This window comes from Eulemur rufifrons, chromosome 28 (genome assembly GCF_041146395.1).
Source record: "Eulemur rufifrons isolate Redbay chromosome 28, OSU_ERuf_1, whole genome shotgun sequence".
NCBI classification, from domain to species: domain Eukaryota; kingdom Metazoa; phylum Chordata; class Mammalia; order Primates; family Lemuridae; genus Eulemur; species Eulemur rufifrons.
Genome location: NC_091010.1, coordinates 66723560 through 66744207, shown reverse-complemented (window position 1 = coordinate 66744207; position 20648 = coordinate 66723560). Strand labels below are relative to the sequence as shown.

At 43.6% G+C, this 20648-nt stretch overlaps 1 protein-coding gene across 3 annotated transcripts in view; it reads left to right on the top strand.

The window, feature by feature from the left end:
- The window catches only part of C28H10orf90 (chromosome 28 C10orf90 homolog), a 195067-nt gene that overhangs the window by 122233 nt on the left and 52186 nt on the right, over positions 1–20648 (top strand). For all 3 annotated transcript variants that reach the window (XM_069460698.1, XM_069460697.1, XM_069460699.1), the window contains one exon: positions 7140–8226. In XM_069460698.1, the coding sequence (XP_069316799.1) occupies positions 7140–8226 (1087 nt within the window). The remainder of the gene's footprint in view (positions 1–7139; positions 8227–20648) is intronic.

Here is a 20648-nt window from a genome sequence, read left to right as displayed (position 1 = left end):
AAAAGTGTCAGTGGTCTGATATAGGAAAGAAAATTACAGGTCATATTTATAAAATGAAATGTTTCAGATTCTAGGGAAAAAAAGAACTCTGTGCACGGTGGTTAATATTGTCAATTTATCACATACTAGGCTCTGTCTAGTCAACTGACTCAGTTAATCCTTCCTACAGCCCCGGGAGGTGGGTATTGTCTTATCCCTATTTTGCAGGTGAGAAAACTGAAGCCTCAGTAGCTGACTTGCCCCAAATCTCGCAGCTGCACAAGCTGTCTGGCTCGGAGCTTCTGTGCTTAACTTGCTATGAGGGGCTGCGGTAGAGGAAGGCTCCCTCTAGTTAACAGAACTGACCGATATGGACTTTCTCACCTTAAAACATTGCCTAAGGTGCTATAGTTTATGAAGCGCCTGCAGTCTGTCACAGGTGGATATTCTGCCACCAGAATACCTTTTGTAATTCTAAGAGAGAGTGGAATTATAAGAGTCAATCTCTCAGATTAAACAGCAAAGACACCTCTTAATCATTTTTTTTTATTCAGAATGCTTGTCTTGGGTATCACATTGATTTAGCTCTGCATTTAACAAAGCTCAACCTTTCCCTCAGAGAGACCGCAGGCCCCAAATCCCACCAGATGGGGAAAGGATGCTATTTTGAGTCCTGAGATTTGGTCATCAATCTTTAAATCCCTGTCTCCGTGGAAGCACCAAGCTCACCGTCTCGAGGTTTAAAGATGGGTGGCTGCAATCAATTTGCTCCCTGGGGGCAGGGGCAGGGACCCTGGGTTGCCAGAGGAAACCAGAAAGTGAGTGGGAGGAGAGTGGATGATTGAGAGCCGTCCCTGGGAGGAGATGTCGCTTAGGAGGGGACGAGATTGAGCTGGGGAGGGCCGTGGAGGCCATACCGCTGAGGCCGATTGCTATTCTTTTTAAGAAAGATACCAACTGACAATCTTTCCCACCTGTTTTTCACATTGAGCTGGCAAATTTTGGCATTTTCCTCTGGATGTCAAAATTAATGAGAGTCTGGTCACTAATGATGATGCAGATCTTTGGGGCCGTGTGGCTGGATCCCTGTAACACACGCACACACACCTACCCACGCTCGGTCATTACCTGTGACGGAGTTAAAGAGCACCTGGAAATCGTACCTCCCGAACACCTGCTCTGGAATTATCTGGATCATCTAATTGGTCAGTAGTGTGACTTTCACATTTCCCTCCTAACTTGGAGCTTTTAAAGCTTGTCCCTGTGTGTGCTATGAGGCTGCCGTAAGATGACGAAATGCATCGACAGATGCCCTGCCTTTAACTGCCATAAATCTGCACCTCTCCCCACCGCCCCGCCGCGCCCCGAGCCCGCGCGAGATTGATCGCCCTCCCTTCCAAAATGCAGTGAAGCTGTAGCAATGATATGAGGGCTCCTCTGCTGCCAAATGATTATTTAAAAGGAATGAAATATGGAAGAGTTCTCTTCTTTAAAAAAAAAAATAAAAAAGCTTAATTTCCTCATAATAAAAGTAACGGCGACCCCTTGTAGAAACTTAGGAAAGTACAGAAATATATAAATAAGAAAATATTTATATGTACATTTTCCCTTATTTTTCCCATGTATTTTTAACATAAAACTATAACACATATCAACTTTTATAGCCCTCTCACATTACGTAATATCCTGTCAGACGCAATTTACTGTGTCATTTAAATTGTAATTTTTAATTTCTGTTAAATATAAGATGCAGTTATACATACCATGTTTTACTTACCCACTCCCCCTTTAAAAAAAAAAAAACAAAAAACAGTGATTCTTGGTGGTTGCCAGGGGCTGGGGGGAGAGAGAATGGGAAGTTATTGTTTAATGGGTATAGCGTTTCAGTTTTACAAGATGCAAGGAGTTCTGTTAATGGATGTATAACATTATGAATGCATTTAATATCACTGAATTGTACACTTAAAATGGCTAAGATAGCAAATTTTATGTCTATTTTATCATAAGAAAATAATTGGGGGAAAAATGACTCTTTCTGGCTTTTCACTGCTATCTATTACACAGCCTCTAATCTTTAGTAACTGCATACACAGACAAAAGTTTCACTATGGAAAGTGAGAAGAGCTCAGATTTTTCCATTTGTCTTAAAACTGTCTTTCCCCGTTGCTACGTACCAGAGTGGGTGCGTGCATTAGAAAACGCTCTTTCATTCAGGATAAAATGCCACTAAGCTGACAGGTGACCTAGTGATGATGACCTCAGTTCCACTAAGCAGGGGAAGGCAGGTTTGCAGCGAATGTGGGGGTGCATGTACCCAAAGAGTCCATTGGCAAAGCCGGTTGCAGGTTGCGTAGCAGCAATGGGGGAGAGTATAGTTTCGAGGTAGAGATTGGCTGAGACGCTTGTTCTCTGGAGAAAGGAATAGCTGCAGGGACGGAGGTCCCCTCCCTTCAGCGGCTCAGGATCTGAGTTCTCTGAATATCCACTGCTGGTCTCTTATTTCAATTAATGAAGTTATGCCCTTCTTACTACTATCTCTTAAGCCACAAATATAAAGTTAAAAACAATCAATAAAAAGCATAAACTACGAACCAGTTACCAGCACTACAAAGTCATGTTTGAAACAAATAAAAGAAATCAATATCTTAGAGCAGCATCTATGAGAAAGAAAATGTAAAAACTGAGCTGTGTGGTGACGGTCGGGAAATGGACGCTTTACTACCAAAGCAAGGCACAAAACCCAGCTACTCATCTGACCTCTCTCCGACTCGAACATTCTACTTTAAATAGGAGATGATTTCCTTCTTCCTTTCAAACCAAATCTTATGTCAGTTTATTTTAGATGAAAGGAATCTCTTTGCAAAGAGATTGTTTAGTTAACCCAGTATAAAAGGCGGATGGAGTGTCACCCTGAAATAGCTTAATTTGGGAAGATATTTGATGTAAAAGATGTAATTACTTTCTAAAGAAAATTTGCCCAGTTTTAAAAGTAGTAGGCTAACTTAGGAACATTAAATAACTCCTCTTTCTCATCTCTTTCTTGATTTCCCAAACCCAGAAGACAGATTGGGCACAAAGTGATATGTTGTAGTCTGTTATGGGCTGAATTTCCCCCCCCCCCACCCCTATCTAAAAAATAAATTCATTTGTTGAAGTTCTAACCCCTGGGACTCCCTCAGAATGTGACTGCCTTTGGAGAGAGGGTCTTTAAAGAAGTGATTACAGTAATGTGAGGTCATCAGGGTGGGCCCTATTCGATCGGGTAAGATTATAAGAAGAGAAGAGGCGGACCCAGACATGAGGCAGAGGGAAGCCCTGGGAAGAAGCTGGGCAAGGAAGAAACCAACCCTGCCAATGTCTTCAGCTCAGACTTCCATCTTCTGGAACTGAGAAAATAAACTTCTGTTATTCCAGCCACCCACACTGTGGCACTTTGTTATGGCTGCCCTTGCAAACTAATACAGAATTTTAAGAAGTGGGTCTCATCTTTAATTATTTGAAGGGTCTCACTGAGGAAATAGGATTTGATAAATGGGCCGCACCAGGGAGTCATGTGTACCGAAGGGCAAAGAGCCCGCCAGTGTTTCCTTTCTAAGTTCTCTCAGGTTGTTGTTTGTGGCTTTGGTCAGAGCTGAGTCTACATGCTGAAAAGAACATGGCACCTGACACATAGTAGGTGCTCAAAAAAATGTCAGATGAGTAAATAAACAGTTTGATTATGGCTGTGTTCTGAGTAACAGAATTTGCACCTAAAAATTATACTAATTCTACATTTCCGTCAACAAAATTTCAATGTATTGGATATGTAATAAGCTATTTCTACTTATGCAATTCAGATAAACTCGAATGCATTCATTGTAAATTCCACTGAAATGTGGTATAACTTTGGTGTGAGCGCCCCTTCCTGCCCCCTGGGTGGGATCATGTCAGATATCCTCTGATTGCTACTGGGTCGTAGGAAGAGTAACACCCACGGCTGCATCACGTGCTCATATTTTGAGAGGCACTTTCATGTACCTCATCTTTTTTCGATCTCTCCATTGTCCCTGTGAGATAAAGAGGGGAAATGCATGTTTCTTTGGAACTGGGCATTCATCAGCATTTGTCCCCCCAGGAGCAGCGTCACCCTGACATACAGAGTGGCTCCAGGGCTTCAGACATAAGTTCAAATTCTCGCCATTCATTATTGCTGTGCCCTCATCCATTTGCATCTGACAGAGGCAAAATCGTGGTTATACTTGCCAGGCCCCAGGTAATGAAATGGTGGCAGATTCCTTATCCCATCCTTTGGGCTTCTAGGTCCTTCTGGGGTTACACTCACACCTGAAACCCCCCAGCACAGCCCCAGGGCATCCCTCAGCACCTGCAGCCAGGTCAGCATTGCCGGAGTCAGGGTCTGTCCCAGGTTTAGATGACATTCATTCATTCCTAGCAAGATACCCCTTGTTTATACCAAGGCCAAGGTTCTCATGGGATCAGGATACCCTCTTGATGTCAAACACCACAGTATGAGGAAGGCTAGAGTTTCCACAAGAATCACCACAGTTTTCTCCTTGCCCTGCCGCTGTGGAAGCCAAGGCCCTGTCCAGGGTCCCGTAGCCAGCGTGTGGGCGTTCTAGGCTCAGAGCAGCCGTCAAGCAAACCTAAATCCTAGCCCAGCATCCTTTCCGCCATGTCTGTGCAGAAGAATCAGCTGGGTGCTGATTAACAATACAAATTCTGAGCTTTATCTCCATAAATCTCTGTGCAACCTAGGTCCAGGGAGGGAGGGGTCCAGAAATCTGCATTTTTTTACCCCCATCCAGGTGTTTCTATGCAGGTCGTCACTGGTGCTGACTTTGGGAAACAGCACACTGTAAAATAAAACCGATCCTGCAGTTTCCAAGATGGGTATTTGTTTTTTCCTTCAAAGATCAGTGTCAAGGGAGTTCCTACTGAGTATGATTATGCACCTCGTAGGGTGCCTGGGAACAATTATTATCGGAACTAAATTTAACTAAAATAGGAGGGACTGCGTACCAAGTGGAATAGGTGCCAGGTGCACTTCAGTTATCTCGTGCGGAAACTGCAGCGATGAATAATGCCGTTGGGGAGCGGTGGGAGAGTGCCTCGGAACCACAGGGCTGCCTGCTGGGACCGTGCCGGAAGCTTTAAAACACGCTGGTGCCTGGGCCTCCCTCCCCAGGGATTCTATTTTAAATGTTTGGGGGTGGGGCCTGGGCATCGGGGTTTGGACGAGCTCCCAGGTGGCTGAGACCTGCAGGGGAGGAGGCCCTACCTCCAACGGGCTCCGGGCAGAGCCTGGCCTCGAGAGAGTGGTGCACAGTGCGAGCTCAAGCGTGAGGTGGCAGTCCGGCTGAAAGGGAAGGCTCAGGTCCCCATTCTTGACTCAGTGCTACTGCATTGACCATCTGCTTTTTGGAAAAATGTAGCCAGGGATATTTTTATCTTTTAAAAAATAAAGTAAATTTTAAAATGATTCTCCTATCCAGTTTTTTTCCTCTTTGCTCATCTCCTGTTATCTTTTGAATTGGTGACTTCCCATATATTTTTTAAAAAATCCACATATAAGATGATGGAAATGATCATGAAAAACAAACCAACCATCTTCCCATGCCTGACAGTGAGGACACAAAACCCCTCGGGTGGCTAAGATCACACACGCTGGTCCTGCCACGGCCATGTGGACCTGCAGTGTCAAATGTCCAGCTAGAGGAGAAAATTCAGTTACTTGAGTAAATGAATATTAATCAGGCCCTGAAGAAAAGAAAAATGCCGCCATGTTTGCGTATCACATCTTAGGAAAAGTATATAAGTTCTCAACATAAGCAAGCCCTGTCCCTTCAAAAGTGTTTTCTTTAGAAAACCAGCAACCTCATGATTCCATCTGTGTTTCTCAAAGTGTGCTGCCCTGATCACCTACATCAAAATCCCAGGGATGTCGGTTAAAACGCAGATGCCTGGGCCCCACCTGTGACCTACAGAATCAGAATCTGGAGCCTGCAGCTGTGACATCCTGGCTGAATCTCATGCACGTTGGGGTATGAGAGCTGCTGCTCCAGGCGCGGAGCCCCCCTGTTACGCCTTCAGGCTTCCAAAGCAAAGGTCCCGTGCAAGCAGCAGGGGCCTGGTAGCTGCTGGTATCCCAGTATGACTTTGGATCCTGTGCAGCTCCATGCCAGGGTTCATTTTAAGCACTTATAGCAACATCAAAATGGGGGCCCACGACCTCGTTAGCATCCACTAAGTGCTGGTATATAGTCAGTCTCCTGTGTCATTTTCTGTGGCGCTTTCTACATAAACATAATAAAAACAAAATGAGGGCAGAGGAGGTTCTTCATCCTGGTCTTGACCTGTTTAGATGCTTTACTAAAAGTCATAAGATTATTTTGGACACACTAGCAATTTACTGCTGGGACATATAATCTGCTGATTAGAATGAAACACCTCGATCATTTAAAATACTGGTAAAAAAAACTCATGCAAGTGGTCATTGAAACAGAGCAACACTCTATCTGTCTCGTTCTACGCCCCAACCCCAGTTCTGGCGAGTGAAATCATCTGATTGTCACCGTTTTCGTCTGGGCAAGCTTGCACGCTTCTTGGGCCTTTGGTTTCCATTGTTTTGCTCTCTGGACTGTGATTCCTGTGATGGCAAGCGGCAGGGAGCAACAGAATAAGAGTCTACACCAGCAGAGGTGGAGGACCCCGAGGGGGACTCAGGCGGGGAGGGCGTCCAGTCACCGCACTCACTGTTTCCTTGCCGTCATGCTGACACATTTCCCACAGAAACCCACACCCCAAATCCAGCCCACTTCCAGAATTCTGTCTTTTCTCTCCATCGAGGCTGTGAACCTGTATTTGGGGGTTCCCCCATCAGCACATCATTAAATAAACTAAGAATAGACACCCAGTGAGAAAACCAGTTCAACTGTTGGGCCAGTGTTTCCAGAATGTGCAAGTTTGCATAAACAGATCTGGGTTTCCCGCCCCTTCTGAACACTCAGAGACGGTGTCAGGTGTGCAGTAAAAAGCTTTGGACGAGAACGTCTGAGTGCCATGAACCAAGTTCCCTGGCATCCCGGTGGTCCTCGCAAGGCAGTTTACTGCCTGTTTTACAATGGGCTGCTTGAATAATCCAGATCTTTTTCCATTTGCAGGGGACTCTGGCATCGCAAAACACAAAAATGATTTCCTCCATAGTCATCTCCCAGATGATTGATGAGAATAAGTCAAGAGACAGCGGGGCCGTGTTGCCCCTGCCGTGTGCGATCTCTCGGCCTCCTGCTCGTCACCTGAAGCAATCTTTGGCTAATCGCAGCGGAGTCAACATTCACAGGGTGTTTGCTTTACTCCCCGGCAGATTAGGAATTCCCACACTGGCAGATGAGCGAGGACCTGAGAGAGAACTGCCGCCCAAAGAGGAGAACCCATGTGGTGTCCCCCAAAAAGGGTTTGCATCCATCACCATCACAGCCAGGCGCGTGGGCCCCCCGGCCAGCACCCTGGTATGGGGGACTGTTGGGAGCCCACTGTGTCCCAGGTGCAGGGCCCAGGACCCCCTGCTCCAGAGTGCCCACCCACGGCGGCACACAGCGTTCTCCAGAAATGGCTCCGTGGTGAGGCTGCAGGTTCCTGAAACCCACGCACAGCTGTGTGAGGGACACGAGTACTGGGTCACCCGCGTGGACGACAGAGAGACCAGGTTTTCTTCAGATGCCCGGCCGTCAGGAAAGGGCCCGCTGCTGTTCAGTTCCCGTGTCCACCTCGGGGTGTCTCGGCCGTGCCCGAATTCAGTCTACTACCCAGACAAGCCTCTCTCCATCCCCACTGAGCAGCCTCAGCTTGCCGGCCCCCAGATGCACAGATCCGTCCTGTCGCTCACCCTCAGCTGTAGTTCCCACAGGCTGACAGCAGATGGGGCAGATGGCCTGGCGAACGCAGAGCCAATAGGCAGGGCCCTGGAGCCCCAGCTCACCGAGGGAAGCCAGAGCCTCCTAGGCCCGCGCTGGAGCCCAGGTGGACAAGAAAGTCACTTGAAGGAAAACCCGTTGGGGCGGGTGCACTTGGAGACCGGCACATGCCCTTGGAGCAGCTCCCCTCCGCTGGGAAACGCAGAGTCTGCAGATGTGGGAACTAACCAGGTCACCGTAAGAAAAGGGACAGAGGACCACGCGAAGAGTTGTCACCCCAGCGGCCGTGCCAACCAGCTCTCCATTCACATTCCTGGCTGGAGTTATGCAGCAGGTGAGTGGCATGTCCATCCAAAAGGGGGTGATGGATGAGCACGCCCTGCCTGGGTGGGCCTAGCATGGGCTTCTGCTACGGAATGTATCACAGAGGCATTTCTCAGTAGAGTCGCTTTTGACCTGCTCTGCCTGAAGCTGACAATGGCTAGCTCTGTCTCGCCGTATGAATGGGCAGATTTTCTTAGATGAGACTTTTGTAGATTATGAGAGACCTTCCCTCAAATTCTTGTTCCCAGTCATTCCAGACTGTATGTAATGAGTAGGAAATGATCGCCCCCACAGGAAGTCAATATACACCATGCCCGAATCGTGTTCCGAAACAGGATGAGAAGAACAAAATGCCATCTACCCCCAGATGTTTCATCTCTCTGGTGCCAAACATCTGCATGTTTGCAAGTGTTCAGAATTCTGTACTTTTTACTTTTCAATCACATAGTTGGTATTTATGAGTTAGTCTCATTAATATCATAAAATCCTTGACCACAAAATTCCATAGTGGAGTATATGTGTGTGTGTGTGTGTGTGTGTGTGAGTGTGTGTGCGTGTGTAGTCATTACAGGGCATTTTCTAACTGAGGCGAGTCAGGGATTCTCCGTGCCAGACAGTTTTCTCTCTCTGTGGTTGTGTCTTCCGGGGCGATGTGGCCCCGATGTGCTGCTGCTTCCAGGGCCAGGCAGAATTCCCCAGGGGGCCTGCCTTGGGGACCCCCCCACCTTTCTTGGGGAGTGGGAAGAGGAGGGAAGGCCTTTTTCTGCAGGAGAGAGACCAGATCTCATTCTTTCTCTCTATAAACTTCTGATTTTCAACTTTACTTTCTATGAGAGACTCTAGTGTATGAATTTGTGGCTTTCCATTTGGAGAAAATATTTAAAGATAATAGTAGTAAAATTGAAAATGCAGTATATGAATAATGATTTTATGGTATAATTTTTGTCCATTAAAACTTTATTAATTAATAAAAATGGCTATAAAACATTTAAAGTATAATGTACATAGAAATGTTAAATGATGTAATTAAGTTTTACAAGTGTACATATATTGAAGGCTCAGAGACTTACTGAAGGCAATTCTGACATGGCTTTCAGACTGATCACACCATTGCTATGCCTGAGTCTTGCAGACTTACTGCAGGAAGGAAGAGGTACGCAGCCATCAGCGTTTCCAAGAGAAACCCTACTTCAGTATTTAAAGAGATTGCTTGAGCTAAGCACTTCATCTTCCATGTTGATGAAGGTTCTAGAAATACACAACCTGCATGGTTGTTGCTACGCCGGTTGAAGTGTATCCTTGTCTTTACTCCGTGTCTCATGGTGTGAAACAACAATTTGGATTTATAGCGCTTTCCACCAAAGTCTCTTTAAAAATAACTAGAGCCAGATCTCAAACATTCGTCTCAGAGTAGAGGAGCAAGAGTGGAGAAAACTCCTCTGATTCAGTTTTTGGCTTTGGTGCAGAGAGCATTTTTGATTGTGACTTTATGAAATGACAACTCCTGTAAAGGATTTTCTTAGGCAAATAGTGTAAGTTAATTCTACATCCCGGGAGCCGACATCACTCAGAATAACCACGTATCCCAAAGTTTGCACGTGGAGCACATGAGCGGCTCTACATGGCGAGGCCTCATTCTGCTGTTTGAGGAGAGAGACATTCCCAGGGGCCAGGGGAGCCTTGAGCACCTTCTTTTAGAGTTGCTGATCTGCTCTTTCCAGCTCAGTGAATGTGGACAAGCAATACTCTCTGGGCTTATTTTCTTCCTCTGGGTGGACTGGGTGTTCTTGAAGGTTCCTTCAAATTTAAAAAAAAAAAAAACCCTCTGCTCTATTTGCCTGAGGGGGGAATCTAGGCATCTGGACCCCTCAGTCACAAAGTGCAAAGCTACAGAGCCTTAGTGTCCACTGACTGGGGGACACTCACACGTACACGCGTACCCTTGTGCTGCGTGCTCTCTCACTCGGAAGCTAATTTTCAGCGGACTGTCCTTCTCAGGTGACAAGAAGGCATTCCTGTCCATGCTGTAGCATTCTTGCCTAGAATTTCCAAGGACAGCACATTGACTCTAATGATCACAGTCTGTCCTAGAACAATCTGCACGATGTTTCGGGGTGAGCTCACTGACCTTCAGTCTTGACGGAGACTTTCTAGCCTCAATGCAAGGGCTTTCAGACCGTGGCAGTGCTCATTAAAGCTCAGGGGAACTGTTTATATTTTCCTCTCTGAAACTGGAGTCTTATCTGAGGTATTCTTGACAGCCTCCTGTGGTTGCACATGCTATTAGCAGTCTTCAGACTTCATAGCTGCTGAATCCGATTCTTTTTTTCTGGGTTCCAAAATACCTCATGAGCAGGATCCACTGTAGGCTGACTCGCTGACATCCGGTTGCGTGGTAGGTACAGCCCAAGAGATTCTACAAACCTCTGCAGGGCAATTTTAGTGCTAGCCATTAGGTCATTGGGCAGAAAGTCCTACAAATTGCATTCTTGAATGAGCCTCCAGGTTATATACCCAGAAAGATTACTAAGATTAGGGAAAATAGGATACTTAACACACATGCAGTACAAATAGGTCGTGTCTACTGAGACAGCATTCCAGTAGGCACGTGGGTACCTGCTCTCCTTTGTGGGCTGAGGATTTGGGAATTGCTTCTTTCTTTGCTCACCTCGTCTGTCCCTGTATGTTTTATCTTTTCGTCTCTACTGTTGGAAAGCATTCCGCTAGCACCATGTGGGAGGCCATCATCCCAACCCCTCACCTATTATAAGAAAACATTGCATCACCATTATTGTCGCCATCATCAGCAGCAGCAGCAGCATCACCGTCATCATCTTATCCATAACTACAACATTATGTTCTGGGAATCCAGGTGCCAGGCCCTGGACTACATCCCTTAATTTGAATTATTCAAATCATCTATAAAGAGAGTATCATTATCCTTATTTTGCAAACACGACAAATGAGTCTTGAAGAGAAAATGATTTGCCCAAATCCATGTGGCCATCAAATGCCAGAGCTGTGTATTTGGACCTGCTGTGCCCTTCTCGGTGACAGCCCTGCACAGAGCAGTTAGGATGGTGACTCTCTCAACAGCAGGCCCGATCTCTGCCGTCACTGCCAAAGATGGTATTCAGAGACTGCTCATGGACATGTGGAGCGATCCCAGTATTTGGTGGCCAGTTACGCGCTAAACTCTATTAGCAGAGTGAACTATAAGTTAATTTCTGATGGAATGTAACAAGCCATGTCATTTGATGCAGTCAAAATTTATTGGCTTGGAAATCCTTCCCAGACTGAGATCTAGTTCTTTGTGGTGTTCTAGGGGATATACAGTATTGACCCAAATGATTCCCTCCTCACCAAATGTGCATGCCTGAAACACTATTGACTTAGACACATTACTGAAGCTTGTCCCCATTCCTGAGACATCCAAGTAGATGGAGCAAGTGTTCTGATGTTGCTAGATGCCACGGGAGACGAGACTGGTGCACACCGTGGGCTCACTCCTGTCGGCCCCACGTGTTCATGTCCATGCTGGGTGCTCCGTGTTGGAACATCCTCAGGCAGTGCCCATGCTGGTGTCATTGGTCTGGGAAGGCCCAGTGGAGTTCAGTGTCACTAGTGAACAAAAATGTGGAAGACTGGAAGAAATCCCTGCCAGGTCACCAAATGAGTGCTGTGTCCACTTGTGTTTGGATGTCATGTTCGGCCCCATTAATAGTGAGTGAGGTTCATTTCACTCATACCACTCACGGGAAGGTAACACACAGCGTGTCCACATGCCAGGCCCAGCCGTGAGGGGCAAGGCTGCATTAGACTCAGCTCCCCAGCCCAGGAGGACTTCTTACTAGAGGAGTGAGAGGATATTTGAGAAACCTTTATTTTATAAATGTGATTTTTTTTCTTTAATGATCTAGAACTGAGGTCAGCAACTTTTTTTTTTTTTTTGGTAAAGGGTCAGATAAACCAGGGGATATTAGAATCAGCTGAAGAATGAACAAGAAACTTGGACTCCTGGTAATTAGCAATAGCTGGAGGGCAGGCATGGGCAAACTATGGCCAGGAGGCAAAATCCAGCCCTCTGCCTGCTTTGTAAATAAAGTTTTATCAGAACACAGCAATGTTTATTTATTTACACATTATTCAGAGACTCCTTTCACACTGCAATGTCAGAGTTGAGGAGGAGTTGGGACACTTTGAGTGGTTGCAGACCTTGGGCCTACAAAGCCAAACATCACTACTGTCTGCATGTGACCCTCTGTCCAAGGCTCTCTGGGTGACCTTGGGCAGGTCACTTTCCCACAGGGTCTCTTCATCTGTGGGAGGAGCGATGTGGCCCTGATTATCTCATGAACTCTTCTCTCCTCATTTGTTATTCATTGGGGGGGGGCCTTGTGGTTTTCTGTCACAGGAGCTGTCAGAAAAGCCCGATTTCACGTTGATTCTCAGGATGTTGAGGAGTGATGCTGCTCACAGAGTCAGAGGGGAGGGCTCTCTTTCTCGAACTCCTTGCCCTGCGTACTCTGGGTTCTCCCCACCTCTTCTGTCCCTTCCCAGCTCTCTCTGACCCTCTTTCCATCCCCGCTGCCGGTGCCACTGCAATTCGACTGTGGCCTCCAGCTCGCCCACCTCTTTCCACATCAGCAGCAAGATCAGGCATTTCTGTGTCACCCACCATCGTCACTCAGTGGCTGGGGCACATGTCCTGCCCTGGCACCCCCTGCTAGCACCTAGACAGCCTCCCAATCTCACCTGACATGGATGTGTCAGCCGTGGTACCAGGCACCAGGCTCATCTCCGGTTCTGTGGGGCTGAAACAAAACTCAGATATGGTTTTCTCACCATGTGGGTTGCAGTCTTTTAATGTGGTGCTCACTGTTTCATAGAGGTCGTTGTTCTTCGCATAGATGGCACACTCCTGGGGGCGGGACCCAAGTCTGAGCCATTGGTACTAACCTCTCCACGCCCATCAGAGAGCCACGGAGCACAGAGTGGGTGCCCTGGCCCTGTGTGCTGGGTGCAGGGAAGGTTATGCCGATGACCCAACAAAGCCCAGGCTGATGTCAGGGCCACCCGAGCGCATCTCCTTTTGCAAACACCTCTCCCTGTGTGCACACCTGAAACCTCTCCGGCAAAGAAAGGGTGGGGAACCACGTGAGATTCACTGTCAAGAGGTAGGTTGTGAAAACTATAGAATCCCCACTGGATTTTAAAACTGATATTCAAAATATTTGGGGGGAATGTCTCAAAATAGTATTTCCCTCTAGGAACTCAATAGGGACAATCAAATATTGTCATGAAACAACTTTATTATCCTTCAGATGGTTAAGTTTAATGTTAAAGAAGGGAAAACAGGAATAATGTTGCAAAAATATTTTGAAGTGGTCTTTTAAAAAATTTTTGTTGATTTAACTCTTGGTATGTCTTGAGATTGTGCCTTTTCCCCCATAATCATAAATAGATTTTCAGATCATGCCCTGGAGTTTCACGATATCTAAAGGTTACTCATTTCAGCCATACCAGCTAGCTTCAAAAGACTTTTTTTTTTTTCCCTTTTTTCTGGGTAACCCTTTCGGTTGTGAGCATGGAGCATGTCCGCTAGTGTTTAGGAGACAGTCATTGCTAATGGGCCATTTGCTCAGGTTTGCCAGGAATAGATTAAGAGAAATAGATTCAAAGCCTGAAGCAGGCTGACCAGATAACGGTCAGATCTTTTAAATTAGGAAACGGCAGAACAACCATCTCTACGTGAAAAACAGTCATAATCAGGGTAACCTAGCAGAAGCAACATGGGCTGGAGAGGGGACCCATCAGAGTTTCATTTCAAACTCTGCTAGTTGCTTGCTCGTCCTTTACAAGGCAATTGCATGAGGAGCACCCAGCAATTTGGGCTCCCCAGTGGGCACGCAGGACCGTTTTGTAATGATCATTAGTCTCCAGTACCGCCCGAGCCGTTTGCAGGAAGCCAATTAGATATAATCTTGGAAAGAGGAAGTGGTAGTCGTATGATGAATTCTGTAAGGAAAAGTATTCTTGATACAAATGACCTGGAAAATAGGGGGAAAAAATGTGGGAAATAGACGGTATGTTTAATTCCTTTGGCTTGGTGAGTTTTTGCTGTTTCCCTAATAATCTGAAAGTAAAGCTCAGCTCATGTCTTTCTGCAAAATGTGATTTCCTCTTCAGGGTTAATGACTAACAATGAATGACGATGGTAGAGCCAGCCCAGAAATTCGTCCTAAACCATGTTTTCAAAGTAGTTTGTATAATATTTAAATGCAGAAATGTTTTTCATATCACTATGAGGTGTTAATTTATTTCCCCGGTTAGGCCATAGCCTCAGGAGGGCATTACTGTAGATGAAATAGCACAGTCCACACACAGAACATTCTAGTGATCTTACTCGATTCACAGGCTGTTATCAGAGAGTGTAGAAAAGGTGCATTTAACCAGGTGAGGGCAGCAGATACGTTTGGGGCCCTTTTTCAAGACACTCACGCTGATCCTTTGCTGGCACGAGTGTGTCTGACTCAGAGGCTGCCTGGCTGAGAGCCCTGTTCTGGAGGGCAGCGCGTCCCCTCTGCTATGATCTTGCTGCTCACCTGTTCAGGAGTAATGGGCAGACTCTTCAGGTGGAGGTCCCTGTGAGGTCCTGAAGGGCAGGTGCACAGGACAGGTATTCTCTTTGCAGTGAACACAACCTTTGTCATGCCTCTTAGGGTTAGAAACTGCTCCCCCAAATGCCTGTTCTGATTCTTGTAATAAATGTCCTGTAGGAATATTTGTGGGTGCTACCCCCACAAGCAGAAGTTGAAGACAAAAGCTATAAAAATTCAGGTTTTTTTAAAACCATTTTCTCAATTGGTTGAAGCATTTGCATACAAGGACTGTACCATTGTGGTCTCCTGCAGAACTACATTCATTTTCTTTGTGCTTTGGTGTCGTGCCAGAAGCCTGCATCAAGCATGCATGCCATTCATATTTAATATTATGAGACAATGTTATTTATGTGGGCTCCACAAGGAAAAAAATCCCAACTCTCCCTTTTTCCCAGAGTTGTGCATCTTCGAGCAACTCTAGTTTTTCTCTCTCAGAGCATTTGACCCATGTGGCAGCGGTGGTTTCTCCTTCTACATTGTTTGTTGAAAATTCAGAGCCAACTTTGAGGCCTATCTTTTGCAAATTTGTGGCATTTCATGCTGACATTTGGTGTGCAAAACTCACTCCTGGCTTTGTCTTACGTTTCCCATGTATAAATACTTAATAAAGGGAAAAATTATGTAATTTTACTTAAAATCTGCTCACTCCTCAGGTAGGATACCAAATCAAAGGACAAGGCTTGTGGTTGAATAAGGTGTTTTGGAGTCTTTGGTATATATTCAGCAGAAGAATGGCTCTGGTGTTTTAAGAAGATAGGGGCTTGTCCACTTTTGCCTATAAGTAGACCATTTAAGTATTTTTGATCAGATGGCCTAAGTAGGTGGTAAACAAATGACTTTGAGTTTCCCTGGCAACCTCTCCTGCACCCTCACAAGCACGCTTGTGCACGTAAGAGCAAGTGAACCATTCTGGTTCAGAAACTAGAGCCAAAGGAGCCATCAACAGGGAGCATCAGCCCCCAGCCAGCAGACTTTGGGACAGGTGGTCCACAAAATGCATTGAATGCCAAAGGGTTGTACATTTGGGAGATGCCACTTACTCAATATCAGGAAGAACTTATGCTGATGTAATTCATTGTGGTAAAGCCTGTCGTGAGTGTCTCGGCCTCTAAGCCTACCTTGGCTGTTGGCACTGCCAAGGGCTAATACCACCCACAAAAAGGCTGCTTAGAAAAAAGGTTTAAATGGAATCAGTCTCCTCCATTCCTTTGCTTTTCTAATGCTTTTTTTCTTGTTGAAAACGTAAAACATGTGCACTGTAAAAACTAAAATATAAATAAGCAAAAGAGGAGAGTGAAATCAACCATAATCCTACTACCAGCCAGAGATAGCATCACTGTTGCTATTTCAGTAGATCTTCCCAAATAGATCGCTTGGCTTCTCTCATAAATGCAACCAACTTTTATTTTTTCTTCATACTTTCTTTCCTTTCCTTTTCTTAACAAAAGGAGGGTCATGCAAAACACAATACCGTTCTGGAAGGCTTCTTTTTCTCAACATTGGGTTGTGAAGTTCCATTTCATGTGTTATGTATTTCCCTATTAATTATTTAATGCTTACAGAGGCTTCCATTGTATGGATTTATCTAAACTACTTTTTAAAAACCTTATTGTTTAACAGATTGTTTCCACTTTTGCATTTTTATAACAATGTGTTGGTAAATGTTCTTGGAGAGAAATGAGGGCATTTCACATAATTTTCTTAAGTCAGATTCCTAGAATTTCTGGTCTAAGAATAGGCACAATTTTAAGATTTTTTAATATCGATTTTCAAATAACACTACAAGTTGCACTCTCTGTACACAAATATCAGCTTCCCTAGACATGCACAGGCATTGGATATTGTCATTACAAAAATTCTCATGCCATTTTGATAAATGAAAAATGAAATTTATGATATATTAATTTGCATTTTTCATAGAGATATTGAACTTTCCTATGTTTATTATACATCTGCACTTCTTTTATGAATGCCCCTATTTTCTTTGATTTTCTTTAATCTTTTCTTATTTTGCCTTTTTATTTATGTTAAAATTATGCCTTTGTATTTAACTTTTTAATGTTTATAGTCATTATTGAAACTTTGAATTTTGAAATAATTTGAGATTAACGGACATTACAAAAGTAGCACAGAGAGGTCCCATATGTTCTTCACTGAGCTTCCCCTGATGTTAGCATCTTACTTGCATAGCCACAGTACGTTTCTCTGAGACAGAGTTTCTTAACCTTGACGCTTTGACATCTCGGGTCGGGCAGGGGGCCGTCCTGTGCATCGGAGGGGTGTTTAGCAGCACCCCAGCCTCTACCCTGAGATGCTAGTAGCACCTCCCCCCTTTCCCTAGAACACAACCAAAAATGTCTCCAGGCACTGCCAAACGTTCCCCAGGGAGCAAACTTGGCCCCATTTGAGAACAACTAATGTAAACTAAGCGATTAATACTGGTACAGTACTATGAACTAAACTGCAGACTTTTCTCCGATTTTACCAGTTTTTCCACTAACGCCCTTTTTCTGTTCCAGGACCCGATCCAGGATGCCACCTTGCATTTAGTCATCATGTCTGTTTCTGGTAATTTTTGACATTCAGATTTTTTATTATATTCTTAATCTTTTCCCCTTTGTCTTTTCACTGACAGGCTTAGGAAGGCCTTCCCCAGCCTGTGTTCCTTTCTAGAACTTGGATTTAAATCTAGATTTTCTGTGTGGTATAAGGTCTAGTTTTCCTAAATGGTTTGCCAGTTGTCCACGACCATTGATGAGATAATCCGTTATTTCTCTACTGGTTGGAAATGTCAATTACATACCAAATTCTTGTTTATACAAGGATTGCCCTGACTTATGCAGTTGTTTCCTTCTGGAAATTTTCATACAACTTGAATATTGTGTGAATCACAGAAGCTGTTCTGTTTTCATCTATGAGTTTGAAAGACACAGAGTCTTTCAGATGCTCTTAAATGGGAGCGGCTGGCACTTGGCGTATCTCACTACTGCGGGAGTTTGGCAGTGAGAGACTCTGCTATCATCAAACTGTTTTCAAGTTTTAATTTCATATTTTATAGAAGAACTCCAATCAGTTCCCATACTCTGTTATTTATTTCTAAATTGGCTATTTCGAGGTATAATATACTTGCATTAAATTGCACACACTTTATACACCCATGCAACCCACACCACAGCGAGCTACAGATGATTTTTATCCCCTCAAAAAATCTTGGCCCCTTTGCATTCAATCTTCCCCCAGGCTCAGTCCCAGGAAGCTACTGATCTTTCTGTCACTATTCTAGAACTATATAGATTGAAGCCAATTGAGCACACTCTTCTGTGTAAGGTTTCTTTTGCTTTTGAAATTCTTCCATGTGATTGTATGTGTCTTTAATTTTTCTCAGCAATGCTTTGTAGTTTTTGTAATAGAGGTCATTCACATATTTTGTAAAATTTATACTTATTTCATATCCCGAATGCTACTGTAAATAAATGATACTGAATTTTTTAAAATTTCATTTCTAATATTTTGCTTGCATATAGGCATATATAATATATAACTAATTTCTGTGCAGTGACTGAATCTTGCAACTTCACTAAATGCACTTAATTATACTGGTGTTTTTGTAGATTTCTTAGGACTTTCTACATATGTAATAATATTATGTATGAACAAAGATTTACTTATTCTTTTCCCATCTTCATGGCTTCTATTTCTTTTTTCCTGCCTCACTGTACTGGGCAAGACTTTCAGTAAAATGTTGAGTAGAGGTAATGAAAGAGAACATCCTCTTTGCCTCACTCCTTGTTAGCTGTGGGGATCTTAAAAAATATATAGCTATAGATAGGTTCCGTTTACCAGGTTGAGGAAAGTTCCTTCTATTCGTAATTTTTTTCTCTCTTTTTTTTTTTGGTAAAACATACAGATTATGAATTTACCATTTTAACAATTGTTTAGTGTACAGTTCTGTGACATTAAATACCTTCATATTGTTTTGCGACTGTCACCGCCATCCATCTCCAGAGCTCTTTTCATCCTGCAAAACTGAAACTGCATTCCCACTAAACACTGACTCCCCGTTCCCTGGAAGCCACCATCATTCTGCTTTCTGTCTGTAAGTTTGACTACACTAGGTACCTCATGTAAGTGGAATCATGCAATACCTGTCCTTTTGTGACTGGCTTATTTTACTTAGCATAATGTCCTCAAGTTTCATTGACGCCATATCATGTGTTAGAATTTCCTTCCTGTAAAGGCTGATATTCTTAATTGCATGTACATATTCTAATATATATAAATAGCTGTGCAGCATATATAACCCTACGTAGCTTCTAATTGTATGTAGGTATATGTATTGGGGGCTAATATTCTATGTTTGTATAATATATACATTTTGTTTATTCGTCTGTTGAGGGACATTTGGGTTACTTCCACCTTGTGGCTATTGTGAATAATGTTACTATTAACATGGGGTGTACAAACATCTCTTTGTGTCCCTGCTTTCCATTCTTCTGGGTATATACCCATAAATGGAATTGCTGGATCATATGGTAATTCAGTTTTTGATTTTTTTGAGGAACTGCCATTCTGTTTTCCATAGCGGCTGTTTTGTGGAACTGCCATTCTGTTTTTCATTTCCACCGGCAGTGCATAAGGGTTCTAATTTCTCCACATCCTCACCCACACTCGTTATTTTTGTTTTTTGATAATATCCATCCTAATAAGTGGGGAGTGGCATCTCATTATGGTTTCGATTTGCATTTTCCTAATGATTCCCTAGTGATGTTGAACATCTTCACATCTTTTCATGTGCCTGTTGGCCACTTGTATATTTTCTTTGGAGAAATAGCTATTCAAGTCCTTTGTCCAGATTTCATTCTGGTTGTTTGAGTTTTTTGTTGTGGTTTCTACTCCAAAGGAGAACTTTTTTCCTCCATTGGTATTGAATACTGACAAATGTTTTTTAAGAATCCATAGGATAATAATAGGGTTTTTCCTCCTTATTTTACAAATATGGGGAATTACATTGATTTTCATATGTTAAATTATATATTTCTAGGGTAACAGGTCATGATAAATATAATACAGTATACTTTTTAAAAATAAATATATTGCCAGACTCTATTTGCTAATATTTTTCTTAGATTTTGTTTTTTCATTTGTGTTTGTGAGGAATATTGGTATGTTTTGTTTTTAAAAATGTTTTTGGTTTTGGTATCAGGAAAAAGATACCAGCTTTGTAAAATGAACTGGGAAGTATTCTCTCCTCTTCTGTTTCTGAAATAGATTCTGGAGGATTGGTGTTATTTCTTCCTCAGGTGTTTGGTAGAAATCACCATTGATGTCACCTTGGCCTAAAGTTTCCATTGTGGGAAAGTTTTTAATTATGAATTTAGTTCTTTACTTACTATATGACTAGTCAGGGTTTCTACTTCTTAAGTCGGTTTCAGCAATTTGTGTCTTTCAGGGAATTTGGCATTTCATCAGAGTCATTTAAATTATTGGCATAAAGTTGTTCATATTAACAGTATTTTCCTATTATCCTGGGATCTCCAGGGATGTCTGATAATTCATTCCTGATACAGGTAGTTTGTGTCTTTCCTTTTGTCCTTATCAGTCTAGCTAGAGGTTTATCCATTTTACTGATTTTTTTCAGAGATCCAGGTTTTGTTCTTTTGGTTTTCCTTATTTGTCAATTTTCTATATTGATTTCCACTGTTGGTCTTATTATTTCCATTTGTCTGTTTACTTTGTCCTGAACTTGCTCTTCTTATTTTTATTGAGCTTC